Raw genomic sequence first — 17109 nt, 5'->3', positions numbered from 1 at the left:
GTAACATGGCGTCGCGCTGGCTTCGGGGGGAGAGTTATGGTGAGGGCCGTAAATGTGTTTTGGTTTAGTGTAGGTGTCTCGGAGTGGCGCCATGAGAGAAGGGGTTGAGGGAGGGGGTATGTGCCGGGGTGGTGGTGGTGGTGAGGTGGTGGTGGTGGTGGAAGTGGTATATAGAGATGGTGAACAGAGGTGATGGCTACGGTGGATGAGTGGTAATAATCGGTGGAGGTGGATAGAGGTGGATGAGGTAGGAGTGGTAATAACAGTGGAGGTGGATGAAAGGGTGGTAGTGGAGTGCGTGGCGGTGGGAGTTTGCGTGGTTAGATGGAGTGGGTGGAGGTGGAGATGGAGGTGGAGCGAGGCGACAGTGGAGGAGGCATGAGTGGAAGGAAAACGGGAAAACGAAAAAGGAAGAAAGAAAGATGTATGGGAGGAGGAGGAGGAGGAGGAGGAGGAGGAAGAGGAGGAAACCGGCTAACACAACATAACACGATGGAAGATGGAACTATGGAAGAATAAATGAAAAAAAAATAATGAGTGAAGGATATGTTTAGAAGCAAGAGGCAGAAGTATGGAAGAGGATGGCGAAGCTGAAGAAGAGGAAAAGCAAGAAGGCGAAATAAGAGGCGAAAGAGGAAGAAGAGGAAGAAGAGGAGGAGGACGCGAGCAGCCGAGCGTGAGTCTAGGATGAGTGTGGAGCCTCGACTCTCAATGTTGCAGACGAACATGAAATGGCTAATGCATGCGTGTCATAATATGTATTGCCTGATGAGGGGTTAAGGAGGGGAAAAGGGGAAAAGGGGTGTGGCTGATCAGGGGTTGGGAGGTAGAGGGGTGAGAGGGGAGAGGGGAAAGGGGTGGAGAGGGAGAGAGAGAGAGAGAGAGAGAGAGGAGAGAGAGAGAGAGAGAGAGAGAGAGAGAGAGAGAGAGAGAGAGAGAGAGAGAGAGAGAGAGAGAGAGAGAGAGAGAGAGAGAGAGAGAGAGAGAGAGAGAGAGAGTAATTTATATCAGTAAGAAACTATTTGAATACACATTACTAAGTTAAATCTGCATCAAAATAATAATAATCTCTCTCTCTCTCTCTCTCTCTCTCTCTCTCTCTCTCTCTCTCTCACACACACACACACACACACGGACACTCACCTCCAAGCGACGTCATGACCATAAGGCTCAACATGCCCCACACAGCCTCCGTGCAGTGGGCCATCTTGACTCGGTTCTTCTCTCGACGCGCTCACTCGCTCACTCCCAGTCCGAACGAGGCACAGAACGAGTCGATACGGGTTCGCGCTGTCCCCTTTGAAGCCTCGAGCCCATGGACATCACGTTCCTGGTTCCCACTTGCTGCAACCTCCACGAACGGTTTTCCTCAGACGAAGGTGGAGTGAGATTGAGGTTGAGGTCGAAGTCGAAGAGGTTGAAGGAGTATTTGATTCCTCTTTCTCCCTCTAGGTTCTGTCATTCCACCAGCGGCTTTATCGAGTTCTGCGTAGAGGGATTGAAACAGTATCGAATCAGGTTCAAGGAATAGTATGATGCAGGAGAAAGCGATTTGATAGATAGCTTGATAGAGTTGGAGAGAGAGAGAGAGAGAGAGAGAGAGAGAGAGAGAGAGAGAGAGAGAGAGAGAGAGTGTGTGTGTGTGTGTGTGTGTGTGTGTGTGTGTGTGTGTGTGAGGGAAAAAAAAATAGATAGATATCCCAACTTTATTTTACTTTCAAATTTGCCTCTCCAGTTCCTTTTTTCTGATTACATTTGTGGGGAAAAAAAGGTTCTTGGGATGAGAGAGAGAGAGAGAGAGAGAGAGAGAGAGAGAGAGAGAGAGAGAGAGAGAGAGAGAGAGAGAGAGAGAGAGAGAGAGAGAGAGAGAGAGAAACGACAATGAGAACACGAACAAGAACAAGAACGACAACAAAAGCACACACAACGCTCCCTTCCCTTAACCTCACTTCAATAAAAAATATACTCAACCTTCAACATCACCTTTCCTTACCTTCGTTCAGTTACCATGAGAGTCCCGGACAGGCTACTTCTTGAGGCTTCGTTCGGTGGGGCTACTGAACAACCCAGGGTGGAGATGTCTAGCGAAGGGGGTCTGAATGGGGGCTATTTACTTGGGGCTAGGTTACTTGAGGGGAGAGGAGAGGGTGGAGGGATGAGAGGGAAGGGGTAGGGAGAGGGGGGGGGGGTACTTCTCAAGATATTACTGGTAGGGTTGGGATCCGCTTCTTGGTCAGCCACTGTGGAAAAGAGAAGAGGAAAATGTTAGAAGGAGGTAGGAAGGAGGGAGGAGGGAAGGAGGTGATAAGGAAAATGGGATGGAGAGGAGAAAGGGGGATAAGAGGAGGAGAGAAAGAAGAAGAAGGAAGAAGAAGAAGAATGAAAAGGAAGAACAATCAGGATCAGAATCAGAAGAAGGAAAAGAAGAAGTAGAAGAGGAGAAGGAAGAGGAGGAAAGAGAATGAAAAGCAGAGGAGGAGGAGGAGGAATTAGAGAACGAAAAACTAAAAAAAAAAAGAAAACGAATAATTTAGTGTAAACCTCTCTCTCTCTCTCTGTTTGTGAAGGGAATCCCGCGGAGTGACAACATTTTATAACAAGACGGACCAAGCCAATTAGTAACGGAGCCAGGGCGTGAAAGTAATACACCCGATCTCGTAATTGCCACTCCAGACCTCGACGCAGCCCGCACCGCCACCACCACCACCACCGCCGCCGCCGCCACTACCACGTCAGCGAGGGTCAGTAACATCGCCGATAAGAAACAAACAAAAACAAAATAAATAGAACAAATCGATCCGTTCGTTATTTTGGTTAGGTGTATATACGAGTGGGTAGGATTATTTGTTTGACCCTGTGCTTTTTTTTCTATTTGTAGCCTCAAACCAACGGACGAGGTCACTTTTCTCACTTTTTGAACCGTTGATGCTTGTAATGGTCTCACTGAAGTCATGGGAGCAACACAAATGAAAAGTGTTATATGTGCGTAATGTAGTTTTAAAGTTTGAAAAATATGATCTACTGACATCACTTAAGTCACGAAGGGAAGATATGAAACAGGCGATAATATAAATAATTTCAGACTTCGTTAAATGGTATACGCTCTCCGATCTTACCAAATTCATTAAAAGGGATAGAAAATAAATAAAAGGGAGATACATTTCTTAGACTTCGAAAAGCCTATTGAACTCACAAAGACTATGAAGGTGAGAAAAAAGAAATATGATACCTAATTTTAGATCCCAAAATATCACGTCGTTTGATCTCACTAAAATCATTAAAAAGTAACAAAAAAATAGAAGGATGAAACGTATTAATATTAGACTTCGAATATTTCAGACGGACATAAATTTAAGTGGAGCATATCAATTTAAAGGATATGTGACCTAAATCCAAAGACCTATTTCTGTATCCTGTTCATATTAACCTCGAAACTATGCCCCGCCCCTTTCGTCCAATTACTGTATTACTATTGGCCCATCCAGAAGCAAGCCACGCCCAACGTTGCCAAATCGTCGTACTCAGCCTCTAATATTTACCCATTTCCGACCCAAAAACTGTCTCTTGGGCCCCAATAACGGGATTAATTTGTAGTTATCGTTAAAATAGTTAATTGCTGATGTTTCTTGGCAATAGTTACGCGTCGGAAATCGATCGGCACTATGCTCTGAGTACGACAATCTGGCAACGGTGGCCACGCCCCTTCTCAGACTCAAGCGGCATGTGATTGGTGGAGGCTGGACTGGTATAAGCGGGGATAATTTCATGAACCTGTCTCATCTCTTTACTTCGCGTTAACTACATATAGACTGACCTCACTGCTAATAAGAGGGCTTCGTGGTGTAGTGGTTAGCATACTCGGCTCACAACCAAGAGAGCCCAGGTTCAGTTCCCGGGCGGAGTGGAAAAATTTTGGCGGCTTTTCCGATACCCTACGCCCCTGTCCACCCAGCAGTGAATGGGTACCAGGTATTAATCGGAGGTTGTGTCCCGCCTCCTGGGATCTGTTTCCTTCGCCTATAATTCCTTCCCCTTCTGTCTCTCTCCGGCATATGACCACAGATGTTGCGCCGACTAAACGAAACTTTCCTTTTTCACTGCTAATAACAATAATAAAAACAACAACTACAATACCAATACCACTAATAACGATAAGATAAAACATAATAACATACAAAAGCAATTAATTAAAGGACCACTATTAGCACACTGAATAATGATGATGATAACAAGAAGCAAAAACATCAAAAAATCAATAATAATCACCCTAATAAAGGTCAGCCCGTCACAAAGAAAGGTGAGAACAGGGCAGGTGGCGCCGGAGGAAAGGTCAACACTGTCACATCAGTTATTTCGATTCTTTCTATCAACTCCGGAGGGAAAATATCAAGAAACACTGGACAGGCATCTAACATTAACACCGCCTCATTAACAGGTAAATAGAGGCGAGGTGAAGGCGACAAGAGACTGGAAGGCGAGGCGTCACACAGAGGATTACGTGTATGGTCCTGGTGTAAAGGTCTCCTCCCGAAATTGACCCCTCTTTCAGCCACCTCTTTGGATTCTTTTTAGGAGTAGCGATTTTTTTTTTTTACGTGTCGGCCTGTAGCACCAGTAGGCTTTCTTGAGGGGCCTGGATGGTGGTTGGCCCCAGCCCGTTATGGTGAAGGCAAGTGTTTTATGGTGGCGCCATCTTTTCTTGACTCATGCTGCCCCCCGGAACTCCTTCTTGATTCACTTGGACGGTTTCCTCTAGAGTCCGGGTTGATGGGTGGTCTTCAGGACAGCATGTGGGTAGTCTTAGGCCACTCGGCGGTGACTGAAAAATCCCAAGTGGTAGCGTGGGGATTCGGACCCGCGTCGTCCATCATGTGGTGAATGTGGAGCCCGCACGCTACCACTCAGCCACCGCCCCGGGCTTTTTTTTTTATTATTGTTTCCTTTTTTTGTGCCCTTGAGCTGTCTCCTTTGTTGTAAAAAAAAAGTACGCCTAGCAACAAATCCGCGGGGGTAGGTTTGATCCCGGGTCACACAGCTGTTTATCCTCCCTCTCGGGCTGGTCCATAAATGGGTACTTGGGGAAACTTGGGGAAGGTAAACTGTGGAACCCCGTATGTCACACCTCCCCTGTGTCCCGAGCAAATGGGTTCTTTCCCGGGACAGACTCAAAGGCCAATGAGACGGAGATGAGCACCGAAGCCATGAGCAGATATAGCGTACGTCCCCACCTTTGCCATGCTTAATCTTTCTTGTGGAGAGGAAAGCAATACAACGAAACAATGAACTTAAAAGATAAATAAACCCGGTTCTAATATTTTTACGGCATAGTCCAAGTTGTAAATAAAAGTAATAAAAAAAGAGATATAAATAGACACCACACAGCAAACTCCACATACCATCTCAGCAAAGGCAACATAGAGAGAATAAATAAAAAAAAGACATACGTAGCTGTTCAGTATGTCAGGAAGGAAAAATGAGGAGCTACCGGGAACACTCATCCAAATATATCACATCACTCACACCAAGTAAAAGAAATATACGAGAGAGAGAGAGAGAGAGAGAGAGAGAGAGAGAGAGAGAGAGAGAGAGAGAGAGAGAGAGAGAGAGAGAGAGAGAGAGAGAGAGAGAGAGAGAGAGAGAGAGAGAGAGAGAGAGAGAGAGAGAGAGAGAGAGAGAGAGAGAGAGAGAGAGAGAGAGAGATATCACTTGACTTTCCCATTGCACACACATCCCAGCAAGATTATTTATCAACTATGCTCAACAACAACAACAACAACAACAACAAAACACTTGACATGCTCACCTGAAAAAAAACCCCGGCAAGACAGATAGCTCCGAATAAAACACTGTGGGCCATAACTAACTTTTTCTCATTTATTTTCACACTTCACAAAATTAGAATCAGTGACGTTGCCGATACGAAAAACAACAAACAAAAACAAAACAAAAAGAAAGGCAGGCAGATTGGTATGTTTATTTTGCATCTTTATCATGTGTATTTTGGTGGTACTTTCTGCGGACCCAAATGCTATGTTTTTCCTAAGTTTTTACACACCCTTGGATACGATAATAATAACCTGCAACATGAAAAGCATTACCTATTTATTTATTTATTTTTTACATCACTCAAGTCATGAAGTGAGGCAGCCGCAGGGACCAGTAACCTCGTTTTCTATACAACACATCGAACAATACAAACGCTTCCAGGAAAAGAAAAAATAATGCACCCGGCTATGGACACTGCCTCGTTTGGTCCGGTGAAGTCAAGCGACCAGACTTTTAAGAGGACCTGGAGACACTTAACCTTTTCCTCCTTTTTAGTATCATCGCCGCGGCCTAATCTGATAAAGGGGTCTCATTTTCTCTTCCCAGGCAGACTCATTTATTCTCTCACTCGTGTGCTAACTTAAGGAAACTGTCCCATCTCTTTCCTTTGCTACGCGCTAACTACGTGAAGACTGGCCTCATCTCACATCCGTAGGCACGTAATAAGCATATGTATTAAGGGAATTGTTTATGTTGTATATAGTGCTAACTTTATGAAGGTGTTTTATTTTTTTAGTTGGCAAGGCGTTAAATACATGAAGACTGACCTCGCATATTTAGGCACGGAGTAACCATACATTCTTTATCAGCAGGAAACAAACGTGAACTTTATTTAACAGACGTGAAATGATGACGTCGATAGTACTAACTTTATGAAGGTGGCATTACTACGTCTGGAAAAAACAACAACAACCAACAAACAAATGAGAAACGAGATCTGTACGAAGGACACCAAAAATGAAAGGAGTCCACATGTGCCACCAATTTAGAAGGAAAGGAAAGAAATCATAGAAAATCAACAAAGAAGCGAAGGATCCCGAGCCATGGAAATTAATGGCAAATAGAAATACTTGAGAACATTACTCCCGCGCCACCAAAAGCACTGGAGTAGAAGAGAAAAAGGCTCGCGCGTGCTCACCCAATGGAGCAGATGCGGGTACAGCACCGTCACGCTAATACCATATGGGGAGGCGGTGGTCGGTGTGAAGCATGAACCAAGCAAGATGGCACCACTATAAACAACTTCCCCGCGCCACCAACAGACTGGGGCCGACAAATAGGCTCCATAATGACAGGCTACCGGCGCCACACACACACACACACACACACACACAGACAAAGCAAGGGAGACAAGAGTGAGAGGCATCAACACAAAAGGCGAGTGAATTAATCAAGACTTATTAAATGTTGCAATAATGACCTCTCTTTGTTTTTCCCCGGGCGGCGGCTTAGGCGGGGTGGCTTGGGTCGCCTTGTCCACGATCGAACCAATTATGTATTATTTCCAGCAAGCGGCGGCGGCGGTAAAGGCGACGGACTAAGAGAGGTCGACGTGCCTTCCTGAGTCTAATGTTAAGTTTTATTTTCAGATTTTATGAACATTTTTTAATATGTTTTGGTTGAGTAATTTATTTGTACATTTCTAACGTTATGAGTGTCTCCTATTGATGTGTTTTTTTATGTACAATTATTTATGTGTTTTCTTTTTAATGTTTACGCTGTTTGTACTGAAGGGTCAAAGCGGAGAAGGAACTGAAGCACACACACACACACACACACACACACACACACACACACACACACACACACACACACACACACACACACACACACACACACTAAATCACCCCCTTCATCCGGGCAACTCATCATCTCACACGCACACACACACACACACACAATATCACATGGGGGATAGATCACACACACACACACACACACACACACACACACACACACCATTCAGTAGCTACCATTATAAGGGGAACATCAACCTTACCTCCCTCTCTCCCTCCCTGCCTCACCACCCTCACCACTCACACCACCAAAACCAAGACTCCTCACAGCCTTACCCTCACTACCTCACATAACTACCTGTTGCCACACCTTTTAACTTCACTCATACATTACAGCGCATCCAAAACATGTACTTATGCCATTTTATATATATTTACCTACTTATTACATTCTCACAAAGTCATTTCACTTCTCTTTTTTATTTTTTATCCAGCAGCCTCTTCCTCCTCCTCACATCGTACCTCATTTAATTAAACTTCCATTATTGTCTCTCAAAAACCCTTCCTCATCCTCATATCCTCACGAAATCCACCACCATGCAAATATATCCTGCTTTAAGTATTCCCAGTTCTCACCTCATCAATGCTTCACAGACCACAGGATCTTTAATAACGCCTTAAAACCAACCCTTCTCACAATGTCTCACTTCACTCCTCGCCTCCTTCACACACACATAACTCACTCATTCTTCTTTCTTCCCTCACGCGGTTGTCTTCATTCCCCCTTCCTCGCTGCCCCTCAAGACTGTCCTGCCTCACAATACCTCAACGATTCACCATTCGCGTCACTTCTCTTAACGCCACCTTCGCGAATACGTACGCAACTCATCCTTCTTCGTCCTCCCTTCAAATTGTTATGTTTCCTTGTTTTTTCCAAAGTCACCTACCCCTCAGGCTATTACTTCATCTCTCCCTCTGTCAAAATTGTTCTAAGCCTCACCTAACCTAACCTAACCTAACCTAACCTCGTCTCAGTTTTCTTCTCTCTACCTTCACACACGACCTCTTTATCTTACCCTCTATCCTTCTATCTCATCTCGCCCTCCTTCCCTCACACGCTGTCAGTCAAAAATGTTCTGCCTCACACATCAAGGATTCCCCCTTTCGCCTCACTTCTCTTCTCGCTATACCTTCACACACACACACACACACACACACACACACACACACACACACACACACACACGTAACTCATTCTTCTTCTTCTTTCCTTCTGACCGTAACCTCTTTTTCTTTTTCCCGTGACAGCTTCTCCTTGCATCATTCTTTCACCTCACCCTCCCTCAATACTGCCCTCAGCCTTACCATACCTCAGTAACTCAGCCTTCACCTCAGTTCCCTTCTCAATAGCTTCACACAGTCGTACATACCTCATCCTTTTTCCTCCCCTCACAACGCTCCCTCAAAACTATATCCAGCCTCACACGTCAACATCTCAGTCCTTGCCTCAGTTCCCTCCCCGCGGCGCCACCCTCGCATGCAGCTACTTCATCCAGAGAGAGGGAGAGAGAGGGAGAGAGAGGGAAAGAGGCATGGCGGCGCTAATATCGTGATCCATGCAGCAGTGTACCCGCGGCGGGGGAAGCGGCCACATTGTCTAGGCGAATGGGGTGTTTATGCAAATGCTTCCAGGGGTGCTGCAGGGCTGTAATGAAGGCCTCGAGCTAAGCCACCGCGTTAAGCCAGGCACAGAACTCCCCCCTTCACTCACTCACACACTCGGTCCAACCTCAGTCTCTCTCTCATTCACCAATTTCTGCTTCACCAACTGCCTGCTTTCCTTTATCTCCCTTCTTCTTTAATAGAGGAAGTGTTTTGATCTGTTATGTTGTTCGCTGACTTGTCTTACGAACAGATTTTAAACAACGTCACCAGGTGGATTCGTTATAAGTTAAAAAAAGCTTTCTGTTGCCTGCTTTAATATGTTTCGATGTTTCCAGTGTTTCCTCTCATCACCCTCTTCTCTTGCTCCTCCTCCTCCTCCTCTTCGTCCTCGTCTTCCTTCAGCGCCTCCAAGATGACCTGCTTCTGCTAGTCCTCCTCCTCCTCCTCCTCCTCCAAGATGACCTGCTTCTGCTAGCCCCCCTCATCCTCCTCATCCTCCTTCAGCACCTCCAAGATGACCTGTTCACTGGTATTGTCATGCTGTCCGTGGCCGCTTTTGTGTCTCTGGAGGTTGTCATCTTCCTTCCTTTCTCCTCTCCGTCCCCGCCCCAGGCATGACTTATTCCCCTCCTTGCTGCTGTATTCAAGGGGTTTGATAGCCATAAGTGTTGTTGTTCTTTTTCTTTTTCTAGTTCTTGTTCTTCTTCCTCACTTCTTGTTCTTGTTCTTGTTTTGGTTCTTCTTTTTTTTTGTTCATTTTCTTATTCTTTTTCTTTTTCCTTTCTTCTTTTACTTCTTATTGTTTTGTTCCTATGCTTTTAACTTCATTTCTTCCTCCTCCTCCTCTTACATTTCTCCCCATACTTTTCATCATATATATCAACGACCTAGAACTAGGATTGAAATCCAATCTTTCAAAATTTGCCGACGACACAAAGGTGGGTGGGAAGGCCCTCACAACGGCAGACTGCGAAATTATCCAGAGAGACCTGGACCAGATCACTCGGTGGTCAGAAAAATGGCAGATGTCCTTCAACACTGCCAAATGTAAAGTAATGCATATCGGATCCAGAAACAGCAACCACACATACCACATGGGTGGCGAACCACTACATGTTGTGCAAGAGGAAAGAGACCTCGGGGTCACCATCAGCAGTGACTTGAAACAAACAAAACACTGCAAGTCCGCCTGTAAGAAAGCCAATACAATGCTTGGGTTCATGTCGAGGAACTTCGAATACAAGACGCCGGGAGTTATGTTATCCTTGTACACCTGCTGGTAACGCCCCACCTGGAATACGCCGTGCGATTCTGGTCTCCTAATTACAGGAAAGACATTGAATTACTTGAGAGAGTACAGCGCCGCGCCACGAAGATGATACCATCACTGAGGACGAAGCCCTATGAAGAGCGACTCGAGCGACTCAACCTCTCCACGTTGGAAAAGAGACGCCTGCGGGGAGACATGATACAAGTCTTTAAGTACCTGAACAAGCTCAGCAACGTTGATCACTCCAAACTCTTCACGCTACAAACCAACCTGAGAACAAGAAACAACGGAAAAACAATTCAAGCAAAGCGATGCAATACCGACATCGGCAGGAGTTATTTCTCGAATAGAGTTGTTCGCCACTGGAACAGCCTTCCTGCAGAAGTGGTTAGCGCAGAGACCATCAATTCCTTCAAGAAACGCATTGATTGCCACTTTGCTGCATCGGGAGTGAACTGAACGTTCCCAAGAGTAGGTACACAAGTGCTTTAATCCTTCCCTGCAAGCCACTCCTATGGTAAACGGATTGATTGAATCACTGAACGCAGGCAGCCTAGTAATGAGCCAACAGGCTTTCTCTCTCTCTCTCTCTCTCTCTCTCTCTCTCATACTTAGGACATACGAACCAGCTTAACACACACACATACACACACAAGCACAAACAAACAAACAGACTAACAGGAAGTTCACCAAATCAGTATAGATCATTTCCACCCACTCATTCCGCTGCCAAAATAAGCTTTACACATCTCAAAGCCACGTTGTTTAAGTGTCACTCTTATACAGTTTTCTGGTATAATTCAAACAACAGGTGGAAAGAGAAAGGACATCACAGGTATATCATTAAGCAGTGCGGCAAATATAGGTAAGGCAGAGAGAGATCCATATCCTCACACATTACAGGAGCAGCGAGTAGCGGGCTTTTTTTTTTTTTATTGTTGTTTCCTTTTTTGTGCCCTTGTGCTGTCTCCTTTGCTGTAAAAAAAAATACTCACCCACATTTGGTAAGGCTTTCGTAGAGGTTGTCGTAGTAGTATGTCCAGGGGTAGTCTTGTAAGCCTAGTTGTAATAGTTTGACAAGACTTCTGCACTATGAACGTGAAAAAACACCCACTAACACCCGACTAATCTCCTTTGTGACATTTGGAAAGTGTTGTTGTGATAAGGCTTTCGTAGAGGTTCCATAGGTAGTTATATTAGCCTAGTAATAGTTTGACAAGGCTTCTGGACCATGAACGCGTTAAAAGCCCTCACGAGTACCCGACTAATCTCCTTTGGGGCCTTGGGAAATCGTTGTTGTGAGGGAAAAAAGCGTCAGCGAGTTCGGGCCTGCGAGAGTTGAAGTTCCCGAGCTTTTGACACGCGGCGGGTCCACAGTGCTGCCAGACGGGGGAAGAAGAATCGCCGGGAGCTACTTCGCGGCCGTCAATAAATCAATGGAAATGCGCGGCGTGTGTGTGTGTGTGTGTGTACTTGTGGTTGAGAGAGAGAGAGAGAGAGAGAGAGAGAGAGAGAGAGAGAGAGAGAGAGAGAGAGAGAGAGAGAGAGAGAGAGAGAGAGAGAGAGAGAGAGAGAGAGAGAGAGAGAGAGAGAGAGAGAGAGAGAGAGAGAGAGAGAGAGAGAGAGAGAGAGAGAGAGAGAGAGAGAGAGAGATATGAATTGCATGTACTTGATATTATGTGTGTGTGTTGGGGGCGGGATGATGTGATATGTGTGTGTGTGTGTGTGTGTGTGTGTGTGTGTGTGTGTGTGTGTGTGTGTGTGTGTGTGTTTGAATACTACTACTACTACTACTACTACTACTACTACTACTACTACTACAATAACAATTAATACCGATATGAGGCAAAAAAAAAGTAAGAAAAAAGTAACAGAAAGGCAAGAGGCAAGAAAAGTAAGAGGCCATCCAATATAAGTTAAGTAAAGAAGGCAAGAACTTAAGGTAAATAAAGTAGGAAGGTTATTAAGAACACTCACCTATTGTTACCCTTATTACTATTATCATCATTACTCTTCTTCTTTTCTTCTTCTTTTTCTTTTTTTACTTTTCTTTCTTCTTCTCACTATTACTATTAAGCTACTATCATTATCATCATTATTATCATCATCATCATATATTCCTTAGCAGCAATCACAGGGTTAGATGATACACAGGTGACCTTCTTCCCCGCTCCGTCCCCCGCCGCCGTCAGAGCCACGGGCGGCCCTCGGGGGTACGCGGTGACATTTGCAAATAATAATTCTTAGCGCGTCGGAGTTGGCAGCGGAAATGAAAAGACTGTGAGGCCATTGTGTTTGTGGTGGTGATGAGGAAGTAACATATAAACCACAAGTAATTGGGTTTGGTCTTTGCAATAATTATTAGGTGTGCTGTAAATACTTCGCAAGCACTATATCTATCTATCTATTAGGTGATGAGCGTCCCCGTCACCATCAGGAGGGCTGGTGGTGCTAGTGAGGGGATTGAGGCGGCTCGCAGAAAGGCTAATACTACTAACTCGCTGTGTGTCCGTATTGGCGTCCGTCACGTGGCAGCCGGGCGTGAACATTGAAGGCACGGGTGTCTGTCTGAGTGTACCCAGCCGCATATATTACCGGCATTATGCTTATTATTATTATTTAGTGTTGTGTATTGTGACCATCCTTACCACCATCCGAAACTGACCTCTCTTATGACCACTTCCTCCGAGAACCCATTTATCGACGAGCCCGAAAGAGAGGATGACCTATAATAGAGAAAACCGTTCCAATTTTTTACTCACAAGCGAAAGTTTTCACGGGTATGATTCATGGATAGATAGATAGATAGATATAGACAGATAAAAGGTAAATTTGGGGTATACACTATAGCTCAATAAGTAAAATACATATAGGTGTAATAAGATCATAAGAAGGAGGGTTTACATACATGCTTTAGTCACTGTTCGTCTTGTAAAAGGTAGGATTCGCGCTGCCTCGCTCTACGATAGCAGTGGTTTGAGTCCGCGGGTTGAAAGGCGGGGTCAGCGTGGACAGCGATGTTAGACTATAGATGCCAAGGACTATCTCTCTCTTAGACCCCTTGGTAAGTATATATCGCAGCGTTGTTAGGATTTACAAGCGCCTCAGTCTAACTCTCCGGGACTATTTTGTGCTCCCGTATGTGTCATGTTCGTAGGTAAAAAGAAGAATGACACACTGCTTGAGGTCTTCGTGTCTGTGGTCTATGTATGTGTCCGTAAAGAAGAGTGCAGTGAGCGGCATCTGTTTCACACGCACCGCTGACCAACCCTGAATTGTTTGCTTGTGTTCCTGTTCGTGTAATATTCATATATAGGATGTGAGTATGTAGAGCACACTAATTGAGCTCTCCGTGCCTGTAAGTACACGCCTCAGTCTAACTATAAATGATTTGCTTGTGTTCCTGTTCGCGTCATGTTCCCAGCTGTGAGGATGTTGGACAGTTCTAGGGCGTAAAAAAAAAAAAAAAAAAAAAAAAAAAGCCCGCTACTTACTGCTCCTGAATAGAGGTCAAAGGAGTGGCCAAAAAGAGAGGTCACCGGCTTGTGTTAGGTCTTACATGCCTCTCAACCATCTGTAACTAATTTATGTTTTCGTAGCTGTGAGGAAGTAGGACACACATTCATTGAGGTCTCCGTTTATAGAGTCATGCAGTGACCGGCTTGTGTTAGGTCTTACACGCCTCAACCTAACCTTCCGTGAAATACTTATGTTCACAAACGAGTTCATATTTGCAGCTTTGAGGAAGGACACACACACACTTCTTGAGGTCCTCGTGTCTGTGGTTTGTGTGTATGTGTGTAAAGAGTCATGCAGCGAGCGGCTTGTGTTAGGTAATACACGCACCTCAGTCTGATCATCCACGACTAGTTTGTGTTCCTGTACGTAGATGTGAGGGATAAGGACATACAATTCTTGAGGCCTCCGTTACTGAAGTCCGTGTATATGTGTGTGTGTGTGTGTGTGTGTGTGTGTGTGTGTGTGTGTGTGTAAAATGTCGTGTAGTGATCGGTTTCTCGGGGACAAGGGTGAGGGGCAGAGGCGGCGGGGGAGGACGCTGAGAACCAAGGCTTGTGAATGAGCTGATTGTGTTTCTGGACATAATTTTGTATCGTAAGCGTAATGCAAGTGTGGATATGTTTTAGCTAGTTACTGCCATAGCTTTGGTAACCTGAAGTTGACTCTTTGCCAACCACGAGAGGAAATAATTATCAGAGAGAAAGGAAGAAGAGAAGGAGAGGAGGGGATGAGATGTAGGAAGGAAAAAAAAGTCGAAGCCGGTAAAGAAGGAAAGGAAAACAAGAAGAAAAAGAGAGATTACAGATGAAGGGAGTACATAAGAAAAGGGGTTGAGATACAAACGGAAAGGCGGCGAAGTAATAGTTGCTTACCTTAATAAAGTAATTTGAAAAGGTAAAAATGAAAAAAAAAAATTAACATTCACGATTCTATCATAGTAATTCTCACACATACTACTACTACTACTACTACTACTACTACTACTACTTCTACTATTATTTCTACTACAACTTCTACCACTACAACCTCTACCATAATCATCACCTCACGAGCACAACAAAACCAACCGAATATCACACGTCAAAGATAAACAAAACAAACATCATTCACACTTCCTTAATTAATTTTCCTTACCTGTTCAAGTGACGCAGGTGAGAGGTGACCCAAACTTTCTCCTCTATATCGTTATTTCTTCTTGGTCAACGTAACGCTTAATATAACGCTTATCGGCACAACTATTTAGCAAGCAAACGATGATTTCTACGTTAAGATAATTCAGTAACTCCTTCGGTTACTTCTTCCTCTTCATCAACTTCTTCAGAACCTTTTTTCCTCTTCCTCTTCCTCTCTATATTTTTTAGTTTCTCTTCTCTTCCGCTCGTAATTCGCTAACTTATTTCTCTCTTTTCCTCTTCCTTTTTTTCAGCTTTCCTCACTCCCTTCTATATGTCAGTAACTTTTGCCTTCTCTCTCCTTCTCTTCCTCTATTTCAAGTTCTTCATCTCTTCTCTCTTCTCATCCGCTTGTAAATTCGGCAACTCTTTCTTTCCCTTTTCTTTCCTCTTCCTCTCTTTCAGCTTCTCCTCTCTCCCGCTAATTCTTTCTTTATCTTCCTCTTTCTCTGTTTCAACTTCTGCAGCTTGTCTTCTCTCGCCCAGTAATTCTCTCTCTTTCTTCCTCTAGTATTTCAATTTCTTCAACCTCTCTGTCTCTCATCCACCTTCTCAGTCTTAGCCACAGAACGAAAGGCAGACGGAGAGAGGCTTAGTATGGGCGTCCAGGCACCAGAGTCACGCAACGAGAGACTTTTCACGACTTCACGACATCCGCTGAAATCAGTTTGCGGTAAAAGTACATCGGTTCCCTTCTCTACATTATAACAAAACCTCCCTATCTTCGTTACAAGGAGAGGATGTAGATGCGGTTATGTGCCTGAAGAGTAACTAAACGGCAGAGGCGAAGAAGGACTGAAGGAGAAAGGGAAGAGTTTTAGAGAGAGCGCGCGGTGTGTGAGGCAATGTCAAAGTTTCCAGTCAGAGATGAGAGGCGGAGCGGGATGCACACTCCCCCTCCGGATGCTGCCGCGCAACTGACCAGACCAGACCACTTCTCTCCTCTCCTTCGTGCATGTGTCCCCTCCCTCGTCCCCTCCCATCCTCCTCTCTTACCCTGGTATACTGTGGCTCTCTCCCCGTCCTTGCCTAACCCCCTCCCTCTCCTCCTTCCTCTCCTAGACTGGTATACTGTGGCTCTCTCCCCCGTCCTTACCTAGCCCTCTCCCTCTCCTCCTTCCTCTCCCAGACTGGTATACTGTCTCTCTCCCCTCTCCCGTCGTCCCTAGTCCCTCCCTCTCCGCTCTCTCCGCCTGGTATAGTGTCTCTCTCCCTCTCTCTCCCTCCCTCTCTCCCTCGTAGCCGCGCCCAAGCAACACAAGAAGACGCAGATCCACGGAGGAGTCGCCCGTAAATATCAGAAGCATCAAATCGGCCGCCGTGTAAATCTGAGCGGCCGCGGAGATGTAGTTGTAAAGAATCTTGAAGCGTCCCCCCGAGCAGCCTGGTTTGCATAAGGTTGGTTTATGTATGTGGGTTGTTTTTTTGTGGGTTTTGTTGTGTGTGAGGTAGGGAAGAGGAGAGTGTAAGGTTGTAACAGGTTAGGTTAGGTTAGTTAGGTTAGGTTAGTTAGGTTAGGTTAGTTAGGTTAGGTTAGTTAGGTTACGTTAGTTAGGTTAGGTTAGTTAGGTTAGGTTAGGTTAGGCTAGGTTAGTTAGGTTAGGTTAGTTAGGTTACGTTAGTTAGGTTAGGTTAGTTAGGTTAGTTAGGCTAGGTTAGTTAGGTTAGGTTAGATTATTCAGTTCATCCATGGCCTTGTTATGTATTAAGTAGACTTGAATGTAATAGAAAGGATGGATTTTATGTTAACGGTTATTGTTATTTGTAGGTGTGTGAGTATTTGTGTTTGTGTGTGTGATCCTATTGTTGGATCTGCCTCTGTCTGTCTGTCTGTCCGTCTCTCTCTCTCTCTCTCTCTTCTCTCTTTCTCCTCTCTCTGAGAACCTAAGGGATTACTCATGTCTGTCTTGTAGTGCCCTTT

At 45.0% G+C, this 17109-nt stretch overlaps 1 protein-coding gene across 3 annotated transcripts in view; it reads right to left on the bottom strand.

Moving 5' to 3' along the window:
* The window catches only part of LOC126987747 (neurotrimin-like), a 51903-nt gene extending 35802 nt beyond the window's left edge, over positions 1 to 16101 (bottom strand). For 2 of the 3 annotated variants that reach the window (XR_007741139.1, XM_050845037.1), the window contains exons 1-3: positions 15151 to 16100; positions 1994 to 2240; positions 1144 to 1485 (exon numbers count right to left, since the gene is read on the bottom strand). Coding sequence is in view for 2 of the 3 variants with exons in the window: in XM_050845037.1 (XP_050700994.1) it covers positions 1144 to 1207 (64 nt within the window). In the remaining variant the exon portion in view is untranslated. Of the gene's footprint in view, positions 1 to 1143; positions 1486 to 1993; positions 2241 to 15150 lie in introns of all 3 variants that reach the window. The other variant, XM_050845038.1, reaches the window with a different exon arrangement.
* Positions 16102 to 17109: the final 1008 nt, after the last annotated feature.

Source organism: Eriocheir sinensis, chromosome 66 (assembly GCF_024679095.1).
Source record: "Eriocheir sinensis breed Jianghai 21 chromosome 66, ASM2467909v1, whole genome shotgun sequence".
NCBI lineage: Eukaryota > Metazoa > Arthropoda > Malacostraca > Decapoda > Varunidae > Eriocheir > Eriocheir sinensis.
The sequence above is the reverse complement of the archived record's forward strand: the minus strand, read 5'-3'. Positions and strand labels throughout refer to the sequence as shown.